General features: G+C 41.4%; 2 protein-coding genes across 3 annotated transcripts in view; one reads left to right on the forward strand and one right to left on the reverse strand.

The window, feature by feature from the left end:
- Nucleotides 1-11,856, reverse strand: part of LOC134490189 (uncharacterized) — a 31,066-nt gene extending 19,210 nt beyond the window's left edge. For both annotated transcript variants that reach the window (XM_063293080.1, XM_063293081.1), the window contains exons 1-5: nucleotides 11,727-11,856; nucleotides 6,622-6,729; nucleotides 5,381-5,456; nucleotides 4,306-4,462; nucleotides 1,094-1,139 (exon numbers count right to left, since the gene is read on the reverse strand). In XM_063293080.1, coding sequence (XP_063149150.1) covers nucleotides 1,094-1,139; nucleotides 4,306-4,462; nucleotides 5,381-5,456; nucleotides 6,622-6,729; nucleotides 11,727-11,763 — 424 coding nt within the window. In that variant the 5' untranslated portion in view covers nucleotides 11,764-11,856. The remainder of the gene's footprint in view (nucleotides 1-1,093; nucleotides 1,140-4,305; nucleotides 4,463-5,380; nucleotides 5,457-6,621; nucleotides 6,730-11,726) is intronic.
- Nucleotides 11,857-14,094: 2,238 nt separating this feature from the next.
- Nucleotides 14,095-26,529, forward strand: GALK1 (galactokinase 1). The gene is made up of 8 exons (XM_063293082.1): nucleotides 14,095-14,607; nucleotides 16,936-17,125; nucleotides 17,834-17,953; nucleotides 19,558-19,693; nucleotides 20,232-20,413; nucleotides 21,566-21,716; nucleotides 22,415-22,577; nucleotides 25,345-26,529. Exons 1-8 carry the CDS (start codon nucleotides 14,173-14,175, stop codon nucleotides 25,417-25,419), a joined length of 1,452 nt encoding a protein of 483 aa, XP_063149152.1. The 5' UTR covers nucleotides 14,095-14,172; the 3' UTR covers nucleotides 25,420-26,529.
- The last annotated feature ends 594 nt before the right edge of the window (nucleotides 26,530-27,123 follow it).

Raw genomic sequence — 27,123 nt, forward strand, 5'->3', positions numbered from 1 at the left:
CACTCAACTCAGTACACAAAAAGAAAAAGAATAAATATATCCTTCCAAGTGCCATAAGCATTTATAAATGCAAAAATTAGTTTAAGTTAGAGATAGGAATACTTCATAGGATGGGGTAAACTGTATTGACCCGCTGACTCTCCCATCTATAACAAGCATAAAGGGAAGACCAAAACAACAGATTATCTACAAAAAATGGAATGCATATTATTTATTTATTAGATTTATATCTCACCTTTATTTTGTACAACTCAAGACGGGATACTTAATGCTCCCTCCTCCTACTTTCCCACAACTATGAGGCGGGTTGGGCATATGTTTAAAATGGCACTATGGGTGACTGGTAAAACCTTAAACAATAAAGGCCCTGTGCTCTTAAGACACTTAGAAATTCCATTAATTTCCAGAGGGTGATGGCACTGTAGTGAAAACAGCTCAGGGCACACCTAGATGACAACTCTGTTGCCCACTAAAAAGCATCACACAGCTATTCTTAACAGATTTTTTCCAAAAAGAATCATCATGGAAGAAGCAGTGGGGAAACTGAGGAGGACCACACTGTTAGAACCCTCTCCTCCACCCCCAGTAGAGTCTGAGGATGATGCAGAGCAATTGCTAATAAGAGCTCCACACCAAAGGAGTCATATGATATTTTAAAAAATTAAGAATTATGATTGCACTTTTTTTTTAGGTCAGGAGTAAGTAACCTGTAGCCTCTGGGCTTGAATTCCCTTTTTGTAGCTTTCATAACCCACTCTTGCTAGGATTGTTGAAAATTAATGGCACAGCTTCTTGCCAAGTTGGGGTGGGGTGGGTATGAAAACTACAGTGTAAATTGGCATATCACACTTAAAGCCAAAAGGGACACCTATGAAAGCCCACTTTTACCAACATATGTGATATGGGACCACCCACTTTATGGCACTTTACTCTTGAAAAATGTTAATGCTGCCTTTGGCCTCCAAAGGATTGCCCATTGTTTTATGGTCTAGAATTCACTCCCTCAGTTACCGCCTAAAAATGTCATACAGTACAATGATTTATGCAATGAGGTACCTTGAGATGGTAGCATAATGACAGAAGAGCATCTTACCTGAAAATTCTTCATTGCCCAGGATGGATGTTATTGAATCATAACACTGAAATCAGATTATAAAAACAAACATACAGTACATTAAGAATAATTTAAATAAGCTGAAAAATATATGTCTGTCATAATAAGAGATAATGACTAAAAATCAAGCAAGAAGTATAAATGTGAGACCCAAGATGTTAAATTTAGAATACTGGGAAACTACTAAGACTTCTCCACATGAGACCAAAATAGTAACCCACTCCATTTTTCTGCCAAAAAACCAACTAGACATTTACAATTAGAACGACGTCAACATGACATTGGAACATTAGACTCCCATTAAGAAGGTATCAAGTGGGCTACCAAGAAAATTCAACACTTATAACAAGTACCTCCTTCCAACCATCTGAAAGACAATTCTATACATGGACATCATCAGATAGATAACATTGAAAACAAACTGATTATAAACTCTGCAAGCAAAGATGGGGAAAATGTGATCAGCAAAAACAACATCTGAATCTAATTGCAGTTCAGATCACTAACTCTCAGAGGCAAAATTAAAACTTAAAGCAAGCAGAATCATCAGACCAATAGAATACCATATCAGTAATATTCCATATGATTGTGCAATAAGGATTAATGGATTAGATTTGGTAAGCAGAATGCATTAAGAACTCTGGACCAAAATTTGTGACATCATTAAAGATGAAGCAAACAAAAATATCCAAAAATGCAAAAAAAGAAAAGAAAAAAGTGTAGCTGTAAGGCTAAGTCCACAAGATGAAAGGCAGAGGGTCTCCAAACACTCTCTCAGAAACCCTCTGGATTTACACATCTTAGCTCTACCCCCTGCCTTGGTGTTCAGCTTGGCAGTTACTCCTGCTACCTCCTATCTTCCAGGTGCTACCACCTCTGCCTGATGTTCTCCCTGATAACCTTGGTATGTGAGACTCCAGTTTATTCACCATACTGACAAGTAAAAGGAAAATAAAATGTTAAAAAGGAAATATATTTTATAGCCCAGTGTCTGGACTTGCGCATTGAAGCATGTGCCTAGGAAAATCACCCCCCTTCATTTAGGATATAGATCTATCTCACAAGGAATAACAGAATCAAAATTTATTCTTTCAAAATAGAGAGAATGTAAACATTCCTTTTTAACTTTAATTTAAAACTATCAAGCTGCAAAAATCATAGACAGCATCTTAAAAAAAGCTCCCAAAAGAAAAATATATAGAAAAAAATAAAGGTACGGGAAAGAGAACAGAATAACATTGGTCTGCTCCTAGTTTAAAGCCAACTCTAATGTAGAGAGGTTCCAAGCTGCACAAAATCATATAATTTACTGAGCATATATAGAGAACATAAATACTAAAGATAATAAGGATCAACCAGCAGACGCTGAAAAGAAATTAAGCTTAGTATAGTTCTTAGCAACTTTTCCCTATTTATCTAGAGAACAGGTAACCTCTGGAACAGATGTTATATCTGTGTTAAATGGTTACCTGGAAAATCCTTCCTCCTGTAAATTCCACCTAAAATCTGAGCGGAAAGGGAAATGGTAAATCCTCTCATCCAGCAACAGTTTTTTTTTCTAACTAGCAGAAAGGGAGGGGGTTGAGGTATTCTGCTTGTTGCATATCTGCCAAAACTCATGTGCTTCTGCTTGAGACAGAGAAATGTACATATTCCCTATCTGGAAGTAGCTGTCAATCATGTGAATGCCAGGTAACATCCAAATGGAATGTGAAATGCTGCCTGCTGAGATGTTGGAGATAGCCGAAAAAAATCAGCAAAAAGCAACAGAAAAATGTATTCAACTAAAACTGAGTTCCAGAAAAGAACAAGAAGAGACAAGGAGTTATATCTAAATAATCAATGCAAAGAAACCAAGCACAAATATTAAATAGGAAGACAAGATATTTTTTTTTAAAGAACATTACAGAAAACAAGGGAACTTTCTATGCCAGGATGGACATGATAAAATACAAAGATGACAATGGTTGGTATATAGCAGGGTGACTATAGCTACAGTATGACATAAAGAAACATCTGCTACTTGGGAAAAAGCCTCTGACAAATTTAGACAAAATATTAAAGTGCAATGACATCACACTGATAACAAAAGATCACGTAAGGCCCATAGTTTTCCTCTTGTAAGAGGGCTATGAAATATGGACTATCGGAAAGTCTGAGCAAAGATGAATTAATTCCATTGCATGTTGTATTGGAGAAAATTGTTGAAAATACCTTGGACTGGAAGAACAAGAAAAATCATGCAATACTAGATGAAGTAAATCCAGGTTATTCACTGGAAGCATTAATAATGAAGCTAAAGCTTAAATAATTTGGACAAAGTGAAGGAAAGGTGACTGGAGAAGACCCTGATGCTTGGAAAAATCAAAGGCAACAGAAGAAGAAGCTGACAGAAGACAAGGTGGCTAGATACTATCACTGATGACATAAGCATGAGCTTACAAGAACTCAAAGAAACAATTACAGGCCCACCTCGGAGATATTGTGGGTTTGGTTCCAGACCACTGCAATAAAGCGAATATCGCAATAAAGTGAGTCACACAATTTTTCTGGTTTCCCAAGGCATATAAAGGTTATGTTTATACTACACTGTAGTCTGTTAAATGTGCAATAGCATTATGTCTAAAAAAACCAATGTACATACCTTAATTAAAAATACTTTATTGCTAAAAAATGCTCATCTGTTGGAAAAAATGATGCCGATAGACTTGCTCGATGCCGGGTTGCCACAAACCTTCAATTTGTAAAAAAAGTGCAATATTTGTGAGGCGCAATAAAGCAAAGTGCAATAAAATGAGGCATGCCTGTACTGAGATACAGTCCTGGTGAAACAATGTTGACTGGCTCATGAAGAGTCAGAAGTGACTGAACAATAAAAATAACAATGACTTCTCCAACTGGACCAGAATCATCTGTATTCATTCTCGTCCTTTTGACTGGTAAACTGAAGCATACAAAAACTCTGCCCTAACTTATATACAGTTAATAAAACACTGCTTGGAAAACTGCAAGCATGGGGAATTCTATTATTTAGACATGATCACAAGAGCAGTACACAGTTCAGCTACTTCGCATGTACTCTACCTGGTGTTCAAGCAGAGGTCTCAAGAAAAAAGCACAGAGACACAAATCAGAATATGGTAGTTATTTAAGTTAGCTTCTTAATTCCTCTGGATTATTTAATCTCCTACCTCAAGCAGCCTGGGAACTCTGATGAGCTGCTGAACAGCAACCGCTAATATCTTCCCATTCAAAGCCAGACGGAGGAAGTACCGCCCTCTTCCTTGGGCTGTCAGCACCTTCTCACAAGAATTTGTTTTCTCAATCATCATGGACAGAAGGGTCCTACTACAAGTGGAAAAGTTCTTGTTATCACAGTCTCTGCTTTAGAGTACTTTGTTTTAATGTTGTTAAAATGATTACAAAATCATACAGGTAGTCCTCACTTAACTATGGTAATTGGGACTCGCAACTCCATTGCTAAGTGATGAGGTTGTAAAGCATGACATCACATGACCGCACTGATTTACAATGGCAGTTGCAGCAGTTCTGTGGTCACGTGATCGCCATTTGCAACCTTCTGCCGGCTTCCCCATTGACTTTGCTTGTCGGAAGCCAGCAGTGAAGGTTGCAAATGGTGATCACATGACTGCAGGATGCTACAACCATTATAATTACAAGCTGGTTGCCAAGTGCCCAAATCAGGATCATGTGACAGTGGGGGTGCTGCGACGGTCACAATTACGAGGAACAGTCATAAGTCCCCTTGTTCCATGCCATCATAACTTCAGTCGCTGAACATGTGGTCAGTGAGCAACGACGACCTGTATGTGCCTCCCATAAACCCCTTCACTGATGCAAGTCAGGATCAGCACTAAGGATTTTAGGAGCTGTGAATTCCACACAAAACTAAAATATTTCACCTGAAATACACTGTTCATTATAATTATGTTTAAACTTTTAAAATGGTAACAAAAACAACAAATTCCCCATGCTTAATTCAAAGCCAATCTATAATAAATATGAAATCTATAATAAGTATGAGAGGTATTAAGTTAGAGCATCTCTGACCTGCCATTTCCCATCCCTCCAATATGGGAATACAATTCCCATTATCTCCAGCACACATGAGGTTGCATTGGATGTGAATGATAGAAGGAAATCAAGTTGGGGACAATGAGTTAAAATCACGTCAGTGAGAGAACAAAATCCAATATCCCGAGTTCCTGTTTACAGCATCATAAAAAGCTACAAGAGACCACCTACCTGTGGTTGTTCTCTTGCTGTGGAAGCTGCTCTAGCCAGTGCCAATAGTCCTTCCTCTTGAATCCCAGAACTGGCTCTGAAGAGGGGAAAAAGACATCCTTTACCAAGAACGGTAACAAAGGAGACAATTATACCCCACAGCTAAATACTGCCAATATGACTTTCCTATCACCAGATGACAGTAATTTTAGCAGACCTACATTAGATGCTACCTTTGGGTTCAGAGCGCTGTTGCAGAGGATGGCCTGGTGTATTTTGTGCGCACAAAAACGCTTTCTGCCTACCACAATGGCAAAGAAGTGATTTATTGTTTGAAAACAAACTTTTGGTTTTTTGCACAAACTGCCATTTGACTATCCACATTTATATAGCATTGAAACCTGCAAGGCATGAACAGTACAGATGCTATATCCCAGTAACCATGATGCAACAGCTGCTTAACAGTTGCTGTAGGTAAACGTAAAGGTTTCCCTTGACGTAAAGTCCAGTCGAGTCCGACTCTAGGGGGCGGTGCTCATCTCCGTTTCTAAGCCTTGGAGCCGGCGTTGTCATAGACACTTTCGGGTCATGTGGCCAGCATGACGACTCGGAACGCCGTTACCTTCCCGCCGAAGCGGTACCTGTTGATCTACTCACATTGGCATGTTTTCGAACTGCTAGGTGAGCAGGAGCTGGGACGAGCAACGGGAGCTCACCCCGCCGCGCGGTTTCGAACTGCCGACCTTCCGATCGGCAGCTCAGCGGTTCAACCCGCAGCGCCACCGCGCCCCTACCAACAGTCGCTGTACACTTAGCAAAATATCTATACATTACAGAACTGTTATGGTCAGGATCCTGGGGAAGAATATTAAATCTGTAATACATAGATTAAACCTGTAACATACAAACAAATTCATCTGAATGTTGTGTTTCAGATAGGGAATATGGCTTCATGCCAGGACATGTCTACAGTCCAAAGGACGACTTCATGTATCCATCTGCCCTCCTGATACACTACTGGGGTGTAATAAACCAGGGACGTGGCCAGTGGCGGTTAAGGCCCACCATACAACAATACGGTACTGCTCACGCTAGTCAGACTCCGCACCGAGCAAATATTCTAAGGTCCGTGCTTTCCTTTTACATTTCAGGACCAATCTTTTCTCACTGTCATGACTTCCTGGAAGTCAGGCCTTCAGAACCAACAAACTTTTCGGGTATACTTCCCAACATTAAGCTACAGAGCAGAAAAAGTTATTCACGTTTTAATCCTTTCCGGAGAATCATTTCCAGGATCTCACAAAAAGATCGTAAATGCGGACAGGTATCTGTGTAAGGACTGCTGCTTCCCTGAAAGTTGAGAATGCACACTGCAAGAAAACAGAATTTATAACGTTGCATTTCAAATCCAGGCTGCAATAAGAGGAGTTAAAATAGCCCTAGGCAAAATCACTTTTTGAAAATAAAATACAAACTTTGAGGACAAACCCGACTGCTCATTTTACAGAGTAAAAATGTCAATACATTATCTTGATTATTTAAAAACCCCATTCTTTCTCTTGAATGTAATGGCTTCACTGAACTCTAACACTGGGGGAAAAAAGAGACCTCTTAACCCTGACTGAAAGTTTAGTGCTTTTTAATAGCAATTTTACAGGTGATATGGTGCAGAAATGTCACGTTACCCGCAAACTGCAATTTAGGCACTGTAAGCTAGGAACAGCAAGTTTACTTGGGAATAAATTACAACACGCAGCAGGTCAAGCAGCCATATGTTTATTCTTAAGAAAGAATTCGGAGTTTCCAATTGCAAACTTGACTTTGTTGGCTTGGAGCACACTGGAACGAACAACACAAATCGAGTGGTTTGTCTATTTAAGTTGTAGTGTATTATGGGCTACATAGAAGCGATTCTCATTATATTCAATAAGGCTTAATTTTTCTGAGGAAACAGGTATAGGATTTCACTTCCTTCCTTCTTTCTGCTTTAATTTCATTAGTAAGGAGCACATCCACTGGAAACGTTCTAAAAGCAGCTCTCTCTCCTTTTGACAGGATTTGCACACAAAGACTAATCGATGGTATCCACTGTGTCTGTAAACCCTTTTGCTACTTTGGGCCCACAAAGGCAGGAAAGAAGTATTTAATATAAATAAGTATTCATGCAACAAAAGTCATCAACCATGGGCCTGGTTCTGCAAATATTGACTGTTCCTTTGAGTGCGTGCTCCACCCATCAAGCCCACAGACTATCTTGGAAAAGATTTTCTCCTGCCACAATGTTTTGTTTTGTTTTTTTACTAAATGGAATAACAGTATAACAGATTCTTTGTACCTTTCCCTCTACCTATCAAGTAAGGATGGTGACTGTGTGCCTATTTGAATATTTTATCATACAGCAATTATCTCACTCTTCCTCCAAAATGTTCAGCATGGTACTATGTGGTAGATGTGGTTATTTAGGGCTATCACATCCAGGCTGCCAAAATCTGGACAATCACTAGACGGTAGCAGAGAAACACAGAAGCCTAATTCTCTGCTGCTAATGATAAAGCCCACTTTATCCACTACCACCCCTATTTACATACCTTCAGGCACAATTGTTAACTGATCATTTCCTGTACATTTTAATGGTGTAAAGTTACTTACCCTGTGGCCCACTTGTTTACTTCTAAGTCCCACCAGTGGGACACATACTACCCACTGAGAACCACCTGGGCTAGACTGTAGCTCAGTGTTTTGTATGAACCTGTGGTTCATACAAAGTTCATAGTTTGTGTTCTGTAAAGTCAGACAACAGTTTAATTCAGTAAACCATGGTTCAAAAGCACGAGTTAGTGTGTTATGTGAATGCAGCCAAAGGAATAAAAATAACAATAACATCCCTGCATGTCTACTGAAGTAAGTCCCACTCCATTCCATGTGGTTTACTCCCAGGTAGGGGCACGTAAAACTAGTTTAAAGAAAAATGATAAGGAAGCCACCATAGTGCAAATCATTGCATGAGGAAGAAGTATCTTACAATTAAAGTCATCATTTTTAAGAATCCCTAGTTTGTCACTGCAAAACAATAGTATAGGTATATGGGGAGATCTGTAATCTATGAAGCTTTCATGTCTTGAGATAAAAGCCAGACATAATTATACACACTGTTCATACAAGTAAGAGACATTACAGAACCTTAAGATGTAGTGATTTTCATGATAGTACTGCATACATTTTATTTATTTATTTATCAGATTTGTCACCACCCATCTTCTCCAAATGGAGGGACTCTGGGCGGTTTACAGCATAAAACAATAACTATACAATAAAATTCCAATATAAAATATAGACTAAAAACAATTTTAAAAACTACCAAGTGTAATAAAATCCCGATGGCAATGGTCTCATTCAGTCCTTGCGTAGGAGGGGCACTTCAAGGCACTAGCCAACCCCAAGTATGATTATTCTCCTCCCTGCCCCAAGCCCGATGGCAGAGCCAGGTCTTCAATTCCCTCTGGAACGCTAGGAGTGATGGGACTAATCTCATCTCCGGGGGCAAGATATTCCAAAGGGCGGGCACCACTGCACAGAAGGCCTGCCTCCTGGACCCCGCCAGATGGAATTCTCTTGCAGACAGGGTCGCAGCATGCCCTCTCTGCATGACCGGGTGGGACGGGCTGATGAAGCAGGGAAGAGGCGGTCCTTTAGGTAACCCGGTCCTATGCCATGTAGGGCTTTAAAGGTGATAACCAACACCTTGAATTGGACCCGGAAGCAAACTGGTATCGAGTGCAGCTCGCAAAGCAAAGGTGTTATATGCACCCTTCTAGGGGCAACAAAAATAGCCCGCGTGGCCGCATTCTGGACCAGCTGAAGCTTCCGGATACTCTTCAAGGGTAGCCCCATGTAGAGCGCATTGCAATAGTCTATATGGGAGATAACAAGGGCATGAGTGACTGTCCGAAGGGCCTCCCAATCCAGGAAAGGGCGTAACTGGTGCACAACACGCAGTTGTGCAAAGGCCCTTCTGGCTACGGCTGCCACCTGCTCTTCGAGCAGGAGCCGTGAGTCCACAAGGACCCCCAAGTTATGCACCGGTCTGTCTGGGGCAGTGCAACCCCATCCAGAACTAAAGATGAGAAAATCCCGGATACGGCAGAGCCCTTAACCCACAGCCACTCCGTCTTACCAGGGTTCAGCCAAAGCTTGTTGTTCCCCATCCAGACCCCCACAGCCCCCAGACACTCAGAGAGGGTGGTCACAGCATCACTTACTTCACCTGGGATGGAGATATACAGTTGAGTATCATCAGCATACTGACGATACCTCATCCCATGGTGATGGATGATCTTGCCCAGCGATTTCATGTAGATGTTAAATAGGAGAGGAGAGAGGACCGAACCCTGCGGCACCCCACAAAGGAGAGGTCGAGGGTTGGATCTCTCCCCCACTATCACCACCGACTGGGACCGGGCCTGGAGGAAGGAGGTGATCCAGGGCAGAACCACACCGCCCACCCCCAACTCCCTGAGCCAACCTGAAAGGATACCATGGTCGATGGTATTGAACGCCACTGAGAGATCAAGGAAAGCGAGGATGGATGCACTACCCACATCCCGCTCCCGCCAAAGATCATCCATAGGTGCGACCAATGCCATTTCTGTCCCATATTCAGGCCTGAAACCTGATTGAAAGGGGTCTAGATAATCTGTTTCCTCCAGAACTCTCTGGAGCTATAATGCCACCACTTTCTCAACCACCTTCCCCAAAAAGGGGAGGTGGGAGACTGGACGAAAATTATCCAGTACAGTAGGGTCTAGCAATGGTTTCTTGACATTTCTTATAAGATATTGATAGGAAATTAAATTGTTAGCTTCATGTGATTTCAGACCTTAGAAAAGTCAGTGTTATATCACTGCAAACCCCTTTATACTAGTGTGATTTGAAAAAAAATAATAGAACATAGTGCTGTTAGGAAAAAATATTTCATCCTGTTTGTTTGCATACTTAGGGTACAATCCTATCGGATTTATTTTTGAAGAAATCTTATAGAATATAAGAGAGTTTATATTTGAGTTTATACTGAGCCTCATATAGCACTAAGTGGTAGGCAGCAGTATTGCAACTGAAACTCTCCCCACAACCTGAGTTCAATCCCAGCAGAAGCGGGATTCTCGGGTAGCCGGCTCAGGTAGCCAGCTCAGGTCGACTCAGCCTTCCATCCTTCTGAGGTCGGTGAAATGAGCACCCAGTTTGCTGGGGAAGGTGATGACTGGGGAAGGCAATGGCAAACCACCCCACTATAGTCTGCCAAGAAAACATTGCGAAAACAGCGTCCCCCCAAAGAGTCAGACATGACTCGGTGCTTGCACAGGGGACCTTTCACATTTCACATATTTGAGTAGACCTTTGTACTGCAGTTCTTTCCTTTCCCTCTACAGAAAAGGAGTGGTGAGAACTTCCGTACTTGCACACTTTTCTTTGTGGGCTATGCCAATAAACAGTGCCATTTAATTATCTAGACAGAAAGACACAGATTTTGGCTGAAAAATCCATGTTCATGGCTTGGCAAAAATACAATCCCTTAGTTTCATAGTGATGGTCATCAACCTCCAGCAGGAAATAGCACTAAAACAAGTAGAGGATGACATGAAGACAGCAATAAGAAATTACTCTTAGTTACTCCACACACACACCTTTTTCCTTGGGCATCAAAGATGGCTACAGCTGTGGACAGGGCATTAAATGAAGTAACTCAATATGAGAACTAAAAATATTTTTAGCCAAGGATGCTGGAGGTGACAAAGCTCAAAGTTGGGTATGTATCTTGCCTGCATGCCTACACAGTAGTAACAAAGTAGTAACAAACATGAAATGAAGTTCTCTCCCATGTGTTCCCAAGTATGAATGACACCTGTCCCTTTACCATGATCTTATCAGGTTTTCATGACTGGGTGCACTTGTTATTGCGGGGAGCCCTGGAATTGACTGTAAAATGTCCCAACCCCAGCATTTATCCTGCACACCTTGCTTGGACTTCTGGTGACCAGTTTCCTGATTTCATGCCCTAGAAATCCAGTCCTAAATACTGCCACAAATGAGAGGAGAGTTCTTCTGAAATCACTTGAACGTGGGGAGCAGAGTACACGTGTCAGGTTGGGAAATACTAATGCTCTAGCAAAGAACCAATTCCTTCCGCCTGACATCTCTACAGCGCATTTCCTCTCCATGACAACTGGGTGACAATCAGGGTCACGGTCTCCAAGCCCCCAACGCTACGAGCCATCTCGTCTGTCTGAGGGATGGCAGCTCGGCTCTCTCCAACACTTCGCTTCAAACACCCCCTCGCATTACTCGTCACAAGTCTCTCTATCCCGCTCACCTTTCAGAGCGCCCAGGAGCGGCTCTTTACCACTCATGCTGCTCCGCTCTGCCCTGCTCTGCCTTCCCCAGCCTCCGGCTCAGCGCAGCGCAGCGCAGCGCCCCGAACACAGCCGCCGCTCGCGCCTCCACCCGGTGGAAACCGTCCGCGACCGACTCTCTTCCTCAAACACCAGGCGGCAGGCAGAAATCTGGAAGGTACCATTTCTTCGGTGACAGGGGGAGAAAAAGAAAAAGGAAGCTGCCTTTGGGCCGGCCCAATCGAACTTGCCTGGGTTGAGAGAGGGATGAAAATAAGCTGAAAAGTTCAGGGTGTATCCCTTCTGGTTATGATTAATTTCGTTGGACCTTCCGAGATACCTAGTTGTTCTCCCCGTCCCTTTCACGTATGTTCGACGCTGATGTTTAGTCCCGCCACAGGTCTCCAGGAATCAGGAGTTGTTCAGTGGGGTTTCCTTAATACTGTACCGAACTCGCTCCCAATGGCTTTCGCTGAGGCGAGGGGCACAGCCAAGTGGCAGGCCTTATTAATCAACCTTGGCTCATTTCGAAAGCTAAACAAGGTCCAACCTGGACCAGAATGCCTAGCTAATACTTGGATGGGAAACCACCAGGAAATTCAGGGCTGGCTGAAGGGTCTATGGCGCCCCTAAGCCACATTGATTGATGGTGCCACCTTCCACCAAAAGGCAAAGATTTGCATTTTTAGAATGATTCAGAAGGAAGGGCAACATTGGCACCCCCTAAGCATTGGCACCTTAAGCCAGTGCCTACTCAGCCTTAGCGTAAAGCTGGCTCTGGTTGTAAGGCAGAATGGGAAGTGGAGGAAATATCCTTGAAGATGGCAATGGTAAATCTTACTGTTGTTAAGAAAACTACACGGGCATGTCGATGAGGTCAGCAGAAGTCAAACTTCACTAGAACTCTTTACAATAAAGAATTCAGGGGCCATTTCCCATCATCATACATCTTCTTCATGATGTGTGGTTAGTATTCTTGTTAAACACCTTCCCTGTCTGGGTAGTTTTGAAGTACAGCTCTATTTCAGGCTAGCTGTTTTCAATCAATGGTCACAGCTCTAGAAAGGAACAAGGCTTGAGAACTACAGGGAGGAGGCCACTGGTCTGGAAACCCCTCAGAGTGCCAACTGCCACGTAGACAGCATAAGTTGCCTGCCAAGTTTGGCAGGTTTTCCTTCATAGTGATAACAATTCTGCAGAAGATTAACCAGGCATCTAACCTAACTACTGAGTGTAATCAAACTGTTTCCTACTTCACAAGTGTTCTCTTTCTTCAAATGCATTTGTGAGTTGAGCCTAGCACATGTACAGTATATTTGGCTTGTGAGGACTATGGCACCTTGGTTGTGTGTGATGGTTTTAATTCTCTGTAGTTCTTGCTTTATTTTCTATGTTGTTGTTGTTAACTCCCCAGGATTATATTTTATAAGATGGCTGGCTGTGTAAATATTTTAAATAAATACATTTCAGAAATCTGTTAGAATAGACAAAAAGCAGTATCATAACATCTGTAAAGACATGGAAGATGGAAACAGACATGGAAAAACAGGGAAAATCTTCCAAAAGATCTCCAAATTCAGAAGGAGGTTCCAGCCTCAAACTGGTAAGTGAAAGAACACCAATAAACAGACAATAACTTATTCAAGATCAAACAAAGATGGAAGAAGTATACTGAAATTCTATATATTAGGAATGTCAACATCCAAGATACCTTAGAAAATAATAACATGAGCTTGTCCTACAAGAACATAAAGTTTTGAACTTTGGTATTAGAAAAAACATTTGATAATACCATGGATAGAAAAGAAAACAAACAAATGGATCATAAAACAAATCAATCCAGAGTTCCCATTTGAGGCACAAATTACCAGGCTCAAATTATCATATTTTGGACGCATTATAGAAAGATCTGACTCCCTTCAGAAGTCCCTTATGATGGGAAGCAGGAAGGAAACAGGAGGACAACCAGCAGCAAGGTGAGTGGACTCAGTGACATTGGTGCCCTATTGGGAGACCTAAAGGGCCAGTTTGAGGACAGATAATCCTGGAGAAGGTCTGTCTATGTGGTTGCTAAAATACTGATTTAACTAATACTGATTTAATAGCACATACATCAAATGGCTTTGCAAATCTGAAGCATTTTCCATTCAGGATATTAGGTAGTAAACTTGAACTTTGAGGAGTCGAATATATTACTGTTAGTTGGTTAGTGATTGGTAGGAGTGGTTTTTGTTTGCTTTTCTTTAGGCTTCTGTTTATTTATGCTCCACCCTTCAAATAACTTTAACTTAGAAATAATAACATTACTGAGGCAAACTACAGTAAAGCTTTTTTTTTTTGATGGACTTGCCGTTTCGTCCCTCTCAAAACCAGGCCACCGCTTTGCAGCTGGGATGAAAAGCGCAGAGAAAGTATTTATCCGCCGGTATGAAAGAAACCCAGGAAAAGCCTGCCGGAGAGCGGACGCAGAATTTGAAGTCGAACCAGCGACCCCTAGAGGACACTCAAGGAGCTGAGGGGGCGGAGTTCCAGCACCATCTTCCGGAGCGGGACGCCCGAGGAGGCGGGCCTTGCTCAGAACGCGGATGCTGTATTGAGGGGAGTCGTGGGTCTGTGCAGGTCTCCGGTCCGCTCTTTCCTGGAACGCCAGTTTTAGCTTTCGAGGCTGCAACTTGGAAGCGGATCGGGATCATGGAAAAACGGAGAGAATCCAACGCGGTGGGGTCGCTTCTGGCAGCCGCTCGGGAAGTGTACAAGAGGGTTTATGGAGGGGAAGATCCTAAGATTGCAGTGTCGGCGCCCGGAAGGGTGAATTTAATCGGAGAGCACACGGATTACAATCAAGGTTTCGTGCTGCCTATGGTAAGGAAGCAATGCCATGCAGAAAAATCAGATAACTGCGGCTGTGCTTCTTCCAATTATATGGGCATTTCCCAGAGACACCTAGTGAAAGTCCTTCTTTTTGTTGACTTCATCGATGTAGAGGAGGAGAATAATAAGGCCGTTTCTGCCATTAAGATACTAATATTCTTCCTGTATACTGTATGGGAATGCCGGTATTTACAGAGATTACTTTTTGTCAGTGGTAGGCAAAACTGCTGAAGACAAACGACTGAGGTTATTTGATTGGCTCACTCAGAAATATTTCTGATCTCTTCCACTTCCAGCAGAGTTAAGCCTGGTTGGATTGCACGAACATGGAATTAAATGTTCACAAAATAACTGTCACAGAACAGAAAATGTGAAGCTATTTTTTTCAAGTTACCCTTATTTCACTGGACATAGTAAAATAATGAATTCAAAGGCAAATTGTTCCTTGAAAAGTTGAATTTTATGTCTAAACATACAGTATTGTTTTCCTGTTGCAAAATTTTTAGTGGATGAAGAAATACCCCTAGAAATTTAGCAAGAAACAAAGTTCCCTGAGTGTGAAAATGCTCTTCTGACAACACCCTAAGATATGATTCACTGAACTTAATTCTTGAAATAACTACAAAAACTTCATGTGTGCAACACACTGAGTTAACCACTGGGGCTGGGTTTGCACAGCACACACTCTATTAAAATGTAGTTAGTTCAGTTTGCTATTGGTGAATATGCTATATTTCTTTTTCTCTCCTTTACTGAATCTGTTTGCATCTGCACATGGTTCTTAAGACACACTCCCCCTTTAGAAGTTAAAGGGACAGCTGACTTTGAATGCCTGAATTAATGTGGCGCTGCGGGTTAAACCGCTGAGCTGCCGATCGGAAGGTCGGCGGTTCGAAACCGCGCGGCGGGGTGAGCTCCCGTTGCTCGTCCCAGCTCCTGCTCACCTAGCAGTTCGAAAACATGCAAATGTGAGTAGATCAATAGGTACCGCTTTGGCGGGAAGGTAATGGCGTTCCGAGTCGTCATGCTGGCCACATGACCCGGAAGTGTCTATGACAACGCCGGCTCCAAGGCTTAGAAACGGAGATGAGCACCGCCCCCTAGAGTCGGACACGACTGGACTTTACGTCAAGGGAAACCTTTACCTTTACCTTTAAAAGATCACTCTGAAATCCCAAAGTATCTGTGTCTATCGTCCTTGCTTCACTACCCTCCCCTAACTGATAGTATGCTTCCTAAAGAGGCTCCACCCTTTCTGCCTTTGTGGCCCATCTGCTTAGCAGTACTTCCCAGAACTTCTTGTGGGATGCCACCTACTTCAGCCCACTAGGCCTATTGAACTACAATGTCCATAATCCACACTGGATCCAAAAATCTCATCTGGATCCTAAATAAGTGCAAATGAAGTAATTGCATATTCCTTCTCTGTTTCTGCACTGGGTTTAATTTTAAATTGTAAACCACCTATTCCTTTGTACTCTACAAAGTATCCTGTGTAGTGTTGGCAATTTATGAATATATGAATGATTAATAACAGACTCCATCCAGTTTGATGGAAACAAACTTCTGTTTGGGTGCTATAGGATTTCCCCTGCCTCTCCAAACCCATTTCCCTGCCAGTTTCTGCAGCTCTGATCTGAGGATCCCTGGTAGGTGGAGCAGGAAACCATTTTGCAATAATAGTATCAATAATGTTTGAAAAAGTTTTAGCTTATCAACATGCTGAGCCATAGTTTACCAACAGTAGTTTACTAAATTAACCCAGTTGCCTTGATTCATGGAACACATTGAACCCCAGACTCATCACTCTGGCTGGGTTTACACAACATCAAGCTACAGATTAGCCAGTCATGATGTGTGAAGCCAGCAATTGTGTCTTTTAGGAAACATGTTTTCATGCAAATCAGTTAATAGGCATATCCAAAGTATCTAATGACTATTTGAGAAATCCTTATGAATCAAAGAACTTTCTCCATTCAATAATGATTCTTAGTGACCAAATTAAAGACCACAAGAAAAGTTATTCTTCTGCTTCTGTATCTATATGCATATTCTTCATCCTCATTTCTATTCATTCTTGTGCTCCTTTCCACTTATAGGGAGAATATGCCATGCAGAAAATGTCTTTCAGAAACCTTGTCCACCTTTTGTATTCAGTTACAGCAGGCCTGCCATACCTATTGTACTCCAGGTGTTGCAGAACCACAATCCTTAGCAATCCCTGCCAGTGATGAGGGGCAGTGGGAGTTGTAGTTGAGCAACTGCTGGAAGACCAGTTGATTTTCCACTGCTACCCTGTACAGTACTCTCTTCCTTCAGGCCATACAGATGAGAACAGTAGTGGTTGGGAGTCCAAGGGAAGATGGAATCATATCCATAACTACAACTTCAGAGGAAGCTGAAGAGCCTAAAACTGTGCAGTTTCCAGTTCCAAGGGAGGGTGGTTCCTTGAAACCTGGAGAACCTCGCTGGGCTAATTATGTAAAAGGAGTTATCCAGCATTATAAAGGTAAGATCCAAAATCAGTAAGAGATTGAGGTCACTACATGGTTTGGGAGTTGGCCATCCCTAAGAAGGGGGTAAAGAAAGTCTAGACCGCAGCTACAACCATGCAGTCGAAGCTCTGCTCTTTCTCAAGTGACACCCTCCCTCTGCAGACACCCCTGTCTGGCAGGAATGAGAGGAGGAAAAACTGTAATATAACATTACTTAGTAGAGAGATGCAGATATTCCGCATCCCCTCACATAGGATGGAAGTCACAATCCATTATGTAAGTGACCCCTCATGGTCAAGTTCAAAATCCAATCTTCACTATAGTAATTGCATGGAATATCACAGTGAAAAGTGCAGAGAGTTAACAGAAATGTGAACCTAAATTTTGATAGGTACTCTGAGCAGGGCTTAAGGAAGATTTTCCTGCTAAATCTTTCTGACTGGGTGCTGAGCCATAGTTGGAATATAACCCATTAGGAGGGTTCCCGTCACACACAAAGCTGAGATAACAATCTGATAGGCAATCCCAGCCATTGTGACTTTGACCTCTTCAAAGAAGTATAGCCCTTTACTTCAGCACAACATCTTTCCCAAAGTGTGACAGAGTTTTAGTTAAACATGATGCATTTCAGGATAGTGGGTTTGTTAAATTACAGATGGTTTGCTGAACTTGCCTTGAATTATGCTGTTTTCTCCCTGTGCTGCTGTTCTGTTTTACTGTAGCTGGCCCTCTCCCAGGCTTTGATGTTGTGATAGAGAGTAATGTGCCAGTAGGTGGTGGTCTCTCAAGTTCAGCCTCCTTAGAAGTGGCTGTGTACACCTTCCTGCAGCAGCTCTCTCCCGGTAAGAGTCGGAATTTCTGAGTCCCGTGTAGTCGTTGCCTGGGATGAAACGTAGATTACCTGCGTTCTCCTTAAAGCAAGTGAAGTATTAACTGGACACATCTTTATAAGGAAGGCAGGAAGAAAAGGAAGGGAACCTGGAGAAGGAAGGATTAAAAGAAGAGAGAGGCAGTTGATGGTGGGGCAGGTTAAAATGAGGGGAAAGAAGGAACAAAGAATAACCATTATATAGGAGAAAAAAAAGACAAGCTCTTGTGACAAACTAAGCAGTCATTCTTTAAACAGAGAGGGTGCATTTTGGTTTTTGTATCTTTTTATTTATCTCCTGTGTTTTTTTTTGTTAATTCAGGGTTATTGTTAATGTTTTAATCAACTAATCTGAGTAAATGAGAGAGAGAATATAATGATTTATCTCCCAAACCCAGGACCTTAGCCTACCAGGAAAAGAACTTAAAGGAGAGAAAATATAAGAACACTTAACAGTTTAGGGTGCCAACAGTAATGTTTAAATTATATTTATTTATCCTTAGAATAGAAAAATATTAGAACAAATAAACCTGGTTTCAACACATCCAGCATTGCTGAGAATCCTGAGAGGGAAGATGACACATCTGGAGACTACCCATCCTGGGGAAGGCTAGGGGCTGGGTAGTGAAAATCCAGACAATGAGATGGAAGCAAAGAACGTTTTCTTCCTTTCCTTGCTGCCATCCACCAGTTCCAAATTTTTGCAGTAGCTCTTTGGAAGGCTGGTCTGGGGTATATTTTTCAACCTGAAATTTCTACTACTTTTTTGGACCTTGTTAGCTAAATGAGGCTGAGGTTCTGGAATAGCTGAAGAACTTTTGTACAGATGTGTTGCAACCCCTGACATCTCCAAACTGTTGGGAAAGACTCTGCCAATGTGAAGAGCTGCTACCACTCAGGGAAGACCACACAAGGCTAGATGGAGAAAAACTGACCTGGATAGACAGATTCTGGTGTTTTCTCTTTCAAGCATCTGCCTGGTCACTGTTAGAAACAGAATGGTGAATTAGAATCTAGCTACTGGGTAGACACTCTAAGGCAGTGTTTCTCAACCTTGACAATTTGAAGATGTGTGGACTTCAACTCCCAGAATTCCCAGCCAGCCATGTTACCAAGGTAGAGAAACACTGCTCTAAGGCATTTACAAACCACAATAGCTGAATCCACACAACACATCAAGCCAAGGGTACACAACATCTGTTGCTACAAGGGGTCACACTGGGTTTAGTGTTGCATGATGACCACACTCCAAAGCTGGGTGGAACCAGGATCAATTTGGGTGGGGTTAAAGGATGAAAACTGGAAGGGAACCCATTTTTCTCTTAACAATTCTAATCCTTCCCAAAACCATTAAAACATGGGCTGAATTTCTTGGCCATGCCCACTCTGATGGGTGCAAGTCTTGGAAAACAAATGCTGGAAGGCTGTGCTGTTTATACATCTGCATTACACCATAGCCAAGCAAGCCACATTTTGGCTTTTCTTCATGTATGAACCAGGTTTTATATTTTGCCCTCTCTTCTTTGTATGAAAGTACAGTACTAATCTGTCAGTGAATATTTTTCTTCCTTGGTACAGATGACAGAGATCCAGTTACTAAGGCATTGGTGTGCCAGAAAGCAGAACACACCTTTGCAATGATGCCTTGCGGTATCATGGACCAATTTATCTCTGTGATGGGGAAGGAAGGACATGCCTTGCTGATAGACTGCAGGTCAGAATGTGGCAGTAGTCGTTCTCTTGTAACTTCTTCCATCGACAAAGCGAAATCAAGTCTCCACAGATCAGTTACCTTATCTAACTAGGCTAACAATATTCAAAGAGAAGAGAGAGGATGTAGTACTGTAAAAAAAATCTTCCTCTAAAATGTTCATAGAAAAAAATCTTCATAGGGCATTCAGATAATCCGTCTACCTCAAGCACTGGGTGAGTTGCTGAATCTGGGGATAGAGCTAAATCCATGTCCTTTATGCTGACAGTTCAATTGAGCCTGTCTTTTATGATGGTATGAATATTTTTATAGAATATTAGACATTGTTAGAATATAACACATATCCAATCCATGTACATTTTAAAATTCAGAGTGCAGATTTAAAGTTTAAAGCCTTGAATCTGTGAAGTTGTTTTATGTGGATACTTTGGTTTATAAGGACGGAGCTCTTCTCAGAATTTCTTATGAATAAGCAACTGAACCCAGTAACCACCTTCAGCATCATATCATGTAATCTAGTTGTGTCTTCTTGTTATTCCAGGTCCTTGGATACCCGCCTGGTCCCTTTGACTGACCCAGACTTAGTTGTTCTCATCACCAACTCTAATGTACAGCACACTTTGGCAGGCAGCGAGTATCCCACACGTCGGCGTCAGTGTGAAGAGGCAGCCAAGTTGCTTGGCAAGGCAAGCCTGAGAGAAGCCAGTGTGACAGACTTAGAGGGTAAACATTATTTGGAAAAGGGGTAGTGACAGCCTCCAGCCTTCAGAACATCTGAAAGTTTTGCATCTGTTCCAGAGCAAAGGGAAATAGGCAAGAGAGAGACAATTGAGACACTGAGCCTGCAGGTACTCCGCATTTAGCTACCACAATTGGGACTATCAACTTGGTCGTTAAGCAAAGCAGTCCCTAAATGAAACCACACTGTGCTGACGATCTTACTTCAGTTTTCCATTAATTATAGACCTGTGAAGGTCTTAAATGGGAGGATTGGTCACAAAGTTACTTATTCATCAGTTGTTAACTGCGAAGGTCAACGTACAAGGCAGTTTTTAAATGAGTACTACCTGTACTATCATACAGGAGGTGGCAGAATGCATTGTCGGCGATCACTCGTAGCCAAGTAAGATTGTCTTCCAGGATTAAAATTTTAATGGTGGATCTGTAAGTGGCTGTAAAGGCCAATTCTGGATCCGCACAACCTCCCACAATGAAGGTGTACATTTCCAGGTGGAAGACAGTCACAGTGAGGATTTCCTTGACGTGCCTTCCTCTTGGCTCACTTCTCCCTTTTCTCCTGTACTCATGCTTCTTCAAAGTCCATAGTGCCTTTAATAAGGGCTGACCTCCAATTTAAACGCTCATGAGTTAGGACTTCCCAGTTCTCAGTGCTGATATTGAACTTTTTAAAATTAGCTTTGAGAACGTCTTTAAATCTCTTGCTGTCCACCAATATTCCGTTTTCCGTTTTTAAGTTGGGAGTAAAGTAGCTGCTTTGGAAGATGATCAGGCATTCAAACAACATGGCCGGTCCAGCGAAGTTGATGTTGGATGATCATTGTTTCAATGCAGGTAGTCTCTGCTTCTTCCAATACACTAACTTTAGTCCGCCTATCTTCCCAAGTAATTTGCAGAATTTTTCAGAGGCAGCATTGATGGAATCTTCCGAGAAGTTGGAGGTGGTGTTTGTAGAAGGCCCATGTTTTACAGGCATACAATAGGGCCGGTAGTACAATGGCTCTGTAAACAAGCACTTTGGTCTCCCTGCAGAATGCATATTGGAAGCTCAAAACTTGGGTATCCACTTGTGGATAATTTTTCAACCTTTGTGCCCTAATTTTTGAATCTTGCTTCATTTTGTTTTTCTCTCTCCAGAGTCCAGGGGCCTCCTGAGCAAGGAGATGTACAGGCGAGCCAGGCATGTGATTGGAGAGATAGAACGCACTGCTAGGGCAGCTGAGGCTCTAGAGGCCAGGGATTATAAGAGGTTTGGACAGCTGATGGTGGAGAGCCACAGTTCCTTACGGTAGGGCAACAATCCAAAGCTGATATACAGTCTGGGTTATTCCTTTTGTATTTTTTTTAAAAAACAACATTTATAGAATCAAAGGGCCATTTTTGGATTTCCATGTAGTAGATTTTTCTATAGGCGTGTAGATTGGATGTAGACAGAAGCTATCAACTCCACCGCAGAAGATCAGAACACCTTAATGTGGATCTATTGCATCTCTTTGGTTTCACAGAATTGGTGCCCTTGCTTTTTATTCCTCTTACATTTTTAATTATGGTTGTCTGTGTGTCACCAGATGGACCCATCATGGATTTGGTCAACTGAGACGTATTTTTAAATAAGACAGAGAAGGTGTAGACTAGATTGTCAGCCTTAGTCATATCTGTACTACATGGAGCATTTTTTCCTAAAAGTAGAGGAAGTATACCAGTCAGTTTGACACATCATATTGTTCTCCATATCCCAACAACAAGGATATATGTAATGACATAGGGTTTATTTGTTGCAAGTGGTACATTTTAATGTATCCCAAGATGAGAATTGGGTACTTTTGTAATAGCATCCCATTCCTGTCATTATATTGATTAGGTCTACTGTAACTCCTAACCTTTTTTTCCTTCTCCCTTGTGGGTAGCTTCCTTCCTTCCTTATAGTAATTGACAATTAGTTTTTCAATCTAATTTTTGTTTGAAAATCACTTTTCCTCCCATCAGGGATGACTATGAAGTTAGTTGTCCAGAACTAGATGAGCTGGTAGCTGCTGCCATGGAAGTTCCTGGGGTTTATGGTAGCAGAATGACTGGTGGCGGTTTTGGAGGTTGTACTGTAACTCTTCTTGAATCTGGAGCTGCAGAAAAAGTTCTGAAACATATCAAGGTATGTGGTTGATGCAGCCATAATGGTGGTCTGCTGGTACAGTTCTCTGATTTACAGCAGAGATGAGCAGAATTCTAACATCAGCTTTTTCCCCTTAGAATCTATGTTGAGTTCTAGATAAAAAACATTCTCTCTGGGGATAGATATACATTAGAATAAAGGCTGTAATCAACGCATGCAATTATTTTTGATATCAAAAATTCCCAATATTTTCATCTACAAATCCAGTTCTATTTTCCTTCCTGGCTGTCTTTTGTGGTCTGATTCCTCACTCTAAACCTAAGATTAGGTTTTTATTAACAGTTTTAAGGACCTGCACTTATACCCTGAAGAGGTGTTTGGGGATTGAAATAAAACAGGTTTATGCTGTGAAGATGGCTGGGTTCCCAATCAAGCTAAGCAACTAGGTGGGTTGTTTAGGCCTGGCATGGTGTATGAACTCACTTATATCCACTTGTAAACCATGATTTGTGTCTTAGTATTATGGATGATCCAGGTCATTAGGCACTATAGCTTTTTCAACAGACCATAACTTAACGTAAGAATTAACTAAAGTAAGACAAGGCTCACATCTTGCTCTCTTAGCAAATATCTATTTTAATTTATTGGTTAAAAATTGAATGATTTTAATAATTTTATTTAATAAAAGTAAAGTATTTGGACAATTGCTTTTGGATCATCAAGATTATTAATACTTCTGAATTTTAGATATTCAAAGATTTATCTGCTTCAGAAAAAGTGACATATAACTAAAAATGATGAGCTTTTAACAACAAATTTCATGTTAAGGCAGTTCTGTTTAGTCCACTGAAATGATATGCCATATCCAGAAATAGTTTCTTGTTAAAATTCAAACAATGCTCTCTACAATTCTTGACACAAGGTGTAAGAGTAAGTTACCTTGTTCTTAAAAATGGAATTGAATTATCAGTTTGACAGAATACCAATAATTGTTTTTGAACAAAGGATCTCAATAGATTAAGAGGAACTGTTCCTTGATTACTGGCACTAGTCAAGAAATGTGCCAACTTTATACCGCAGATTAGGACACTGTGTTAAAGAATTTTAAGAGTTACATTTTTTTAAATTGTTGGTTTTATTAATAATCTTTTTCTAATACTGCAATTGGAAAACAAATATCAGAACATTTTCCAGTAAGGTTGAATCTACCAAAACAGGAATTATCATTTTCCTGTTTTTTTTTAATTAATTTTATTTCTGTTTTGTTTCATTTGTAATCTCTTGGCTTTTTTCTGTTTTGTGATCTGATAAACAATCCAGCTGAACAGAACTGCTATTAAATAGAAAAGTTTCTAGCTTCTGTGTTATACTGCAAAGCTAGATCGTATACCTCATAGAGGAGTGCATAAAACATTGTTTTATTTTGAACATGAAATGAAGTTTTGTCTTCTGGAGGTTCTACTGAACCATTTTGGATCAGTTGTGGTTTGGCAGAAACAAAACCTAAAATGTTTGTGTTATGGCAAGCTTCAGCTGAAACAAAACCTGTGGGATCCCAGAATTATTTTAAGGAGCGAGGACGTCAAATATTTTAAGGAGCGAGGACACACAACCTCCTCTCTTCCCTCCTCTTCCAAGTGGCTTATGCACTGGCCTATCCCTCCCTCCATCTTCCCAGCACCTTGCCTCTCTCCCTGTCTTCCCTCAGCCACCACCTGCCACCAGCACATTGGCCTGCATGCCTGCTTATCCCTGAGATGATCTCAGCAGGAAGAAACAGGCTTCAAGCCAATCCTTCTGGGACCCCAACCCCAGCATCTTCCCTTCCTTCCTTGCCTGGCTGTCGCCAGCCACTGGTAATGATGTCCCACTGCTGCATATTCCACCTGCCTCCAGTCTTCTTAGCACTTTCCCTTTCTCTCTCAGCTTCTGCTGCAACTGATGTTCCCATGTATCAGCATTAAGGAAAACAGTCAATGTTGGATTTTTCCCACTCTTACTCCCCACTGCAAACCACATTGTGTCCAGAACTACCACATTTCAATCCGTACCTGGAACAAAACACCCTAATTTTGTTCTGTATATGGACCAAACGCTGCATATTTTGGCTTGGGCATGAACCACCCCAAACCAGCTGTTCCATACATAGAATGGTTCATGCATGGAATGTTTCTCAGATCCCTAATGTAATGAAATTAATTTCATGGGAGGCATTTATGTCTTTAGAGGAGTCAGGTAGAAAGCGTCTGTGTGTGAGAAAGAAAGATTTTAACAGCACTTAGCATGGGCAGACGAATTTAGTTTTGAGGAAGAAGGGCTGTGCTGGGGAGCATAGAAACTATCTTGGTCCACCTGCCATTTATCTTCCCACAGCTTCTCTGTTAAGAGCTGTTGTCTTCAGCTGCTATTGGAACTGTTGTTGGTTGGATAAAAAGACTTTAGTGCAGACACAGCAATCTGCTGCCTTCTGGGTGTTTAGTTTAATCCCTTGCCATTGGCAGTTTTGCCTATAGCAGATAGCAACCGAAGTCCAGAACATTTGGAAGACACCAGGTTGCCCATTCCTGGCTTAAACATCCATTACCAGCACATGCTTTCTGTTGTTAAATGTGTTGTTTGAGCAAACTCATATATCTGCTGATAGTGTCTTTGGTTTACTTCTTAGTAATTGCCATCTGACAGGTGTACTGCCATCTGATATGCCCCAAGTCAGGTTTCCACACTTGTGAACTTTTTCTCCTGATACATTTTGTCCCCTTGATCATTCAGATACTTGCATATCATGGCTTTTGCTTTTATTGACTAGGAGAAATACAGCAGGATAGCGACATTCTATTTCACAAAACCTGCTGATGGAGCTAAAGTACACCTCCTGTCTTGAAAGCTCTTCCACCTTGTCTATGGGATTCACTGCTGTACCAGGGCCCAAGAAAAACATGACACTTTGGGACAGCTTCCCTGGACATCAGCTTGGGGCAAAGACTTGACTTCTTCCATAAAAAGGAGCATCTCAAGCTCAGATCAGTGAAGTATTTGAAAACTTGTGTGTATACGTGTGCGCGCTTGCATTCGTTCTTCTAGCCAAGAGCCCAGAAGAGAATTTTGTCTGGCTGTTTTGCAAGACAGTTTGGGGCACAAGACCTCCTTTTCAGTGACATACTGTGATGGGTGTGCCTAAACTGTCCTTGATTTCTGCATACAGCCTTCTGTGAAATATTCTTTCAACAACCTGGATGGAGATACTGGGGCTGGGGAAGTCTGGTGCAGAATCCATAGCTCCAAAGCAATTCCCTGTTATTTTCCCAAGCAGAGGCCAATCATGGAAATAGGCTTTCTCCCTTACATTGTGCTCTGAATATTGCTTCTGCTCTTTCCTTCCTACTTAGCCATTGGGTAGTTGTCAGAAACAATCTCCAATAATGAATTATCCACAGTCACAACTAAACATCTCCTGAATAGAGTCGCTTCATTATGAGTTTCTTCACTGCATTCCATGTTACCACTTGTTACTGACAAGGACAGGCTGGTATGAGATACAGTAGTCTCAACCCATACAATTGGTGTAGCTAGGCATTGTGGTTGGGAGGAAGTGGCAACTGTACTAAGTCACGATGATATCAAAATGACACAAGCATCATGACATCCATGCAGATGATGTGATTATGTAATTGCATCATGACATCTAATACAAATATTTGTCATTTGTGTGATGTCATGATGCATGTATCATCTGTCTCCCCTCCCTCCACCCCAACTCCTATCCAGTGAACATACGTAATCTAAATTAAGTAAAATTTACAATGATAGCCTTTTTTGAGATAGAATGTATGCTTGTCTCTACAAGAATAAATCACCCTAATTACTACACAAACTAAGTAATTGTCTGTGTTCATTTATTGTATGAAACCTTCATGTGGTTGGTTTTTGTTTTAGCATGATTGTGATCCAGCCATTGTGGTTTGTAAACGTCAGTTTATTATAGCCAAGTGTTATGCATGAACACAATGTCTTAATCATAGTAAAAACAATTCATGGATTAGTTAAGCGTAAGCCCAGCCAATACTAGTTTAACATCAATTGTTCAATACTGGACTTCAGTCTTAGGTTATCAGCTAAACATCGGTTTTGTACTAGTTGGGTTGAATTACGTATCAGTTGTGTTTATGTGGCATTTTTAAACATGAACCAACCAACCAGATTTTCAGTTATCATGTATTATATGAGCCTAGCTTGTGTTGTTAGTTTAAGGCTTAGTGTTCTGTGCAAATCCAGCCAACTGGGTTAATTCAGTAAAGCAAGAGTAACGCTAACCCAACAGTATGTTGGGCACTCAAAAGTATGCACAAAAGTTATGCCATTATTCTTCACACACATCTCAGCTGCAAAACAGATGCAAACTTAACCGCCCAGAGTCCCTCTGGTGGGAGGAGATGGGCGGTGACAAATTTGATTGATTGATTGATAAATAAATAATTAAATAAATAGCCCCATGAAATTATTTTTATAGTTCACATTGCTATTAAAACAACTGCTCTTTAATATTCGTCTTATATACCTTATACTTTTAACTTTGGGCATTGGATTC

This window comes from Candoia aspera, chromosome 2 (genome assembly GCF_035149785.1).
Source record: "Candoia aspera isolate rCanAsp1 chromosome 2, rCanAsp1.hap2, whole genome shotgun sequence".
NCBI classification, from domain to species: Eukaryota; Metazoa; Chordata; class Lepidosauria; order Squamata; family Boidae; genus Candoia; species Candoia aspera.

Bases quoted from the DNA above. Each gene is read 5' to 3' on its own strand.
- GALK1 (XM_063293082.1), top strand. From the start codon at position 14,173: ATGAAAGAAACCCAGGAAAAGCCTGCCGGAGAGCGGACGCAGAATTTG. The intron at 17,954-19,557 runs GTAAGAGTCGGA...TCCTTGGTACAG, and splicing joins CCTGCAGCAGCTCTCTCCCG to ATGACAGAGATCCAGTTACT. The intron at 21,717-22,414 runs GTAGGGCAACAA...TCCTCCCATCAG, and splicing joins GAGAGCCACAGTTCCTTACG to GGATGACTATGAAGTTAGTT.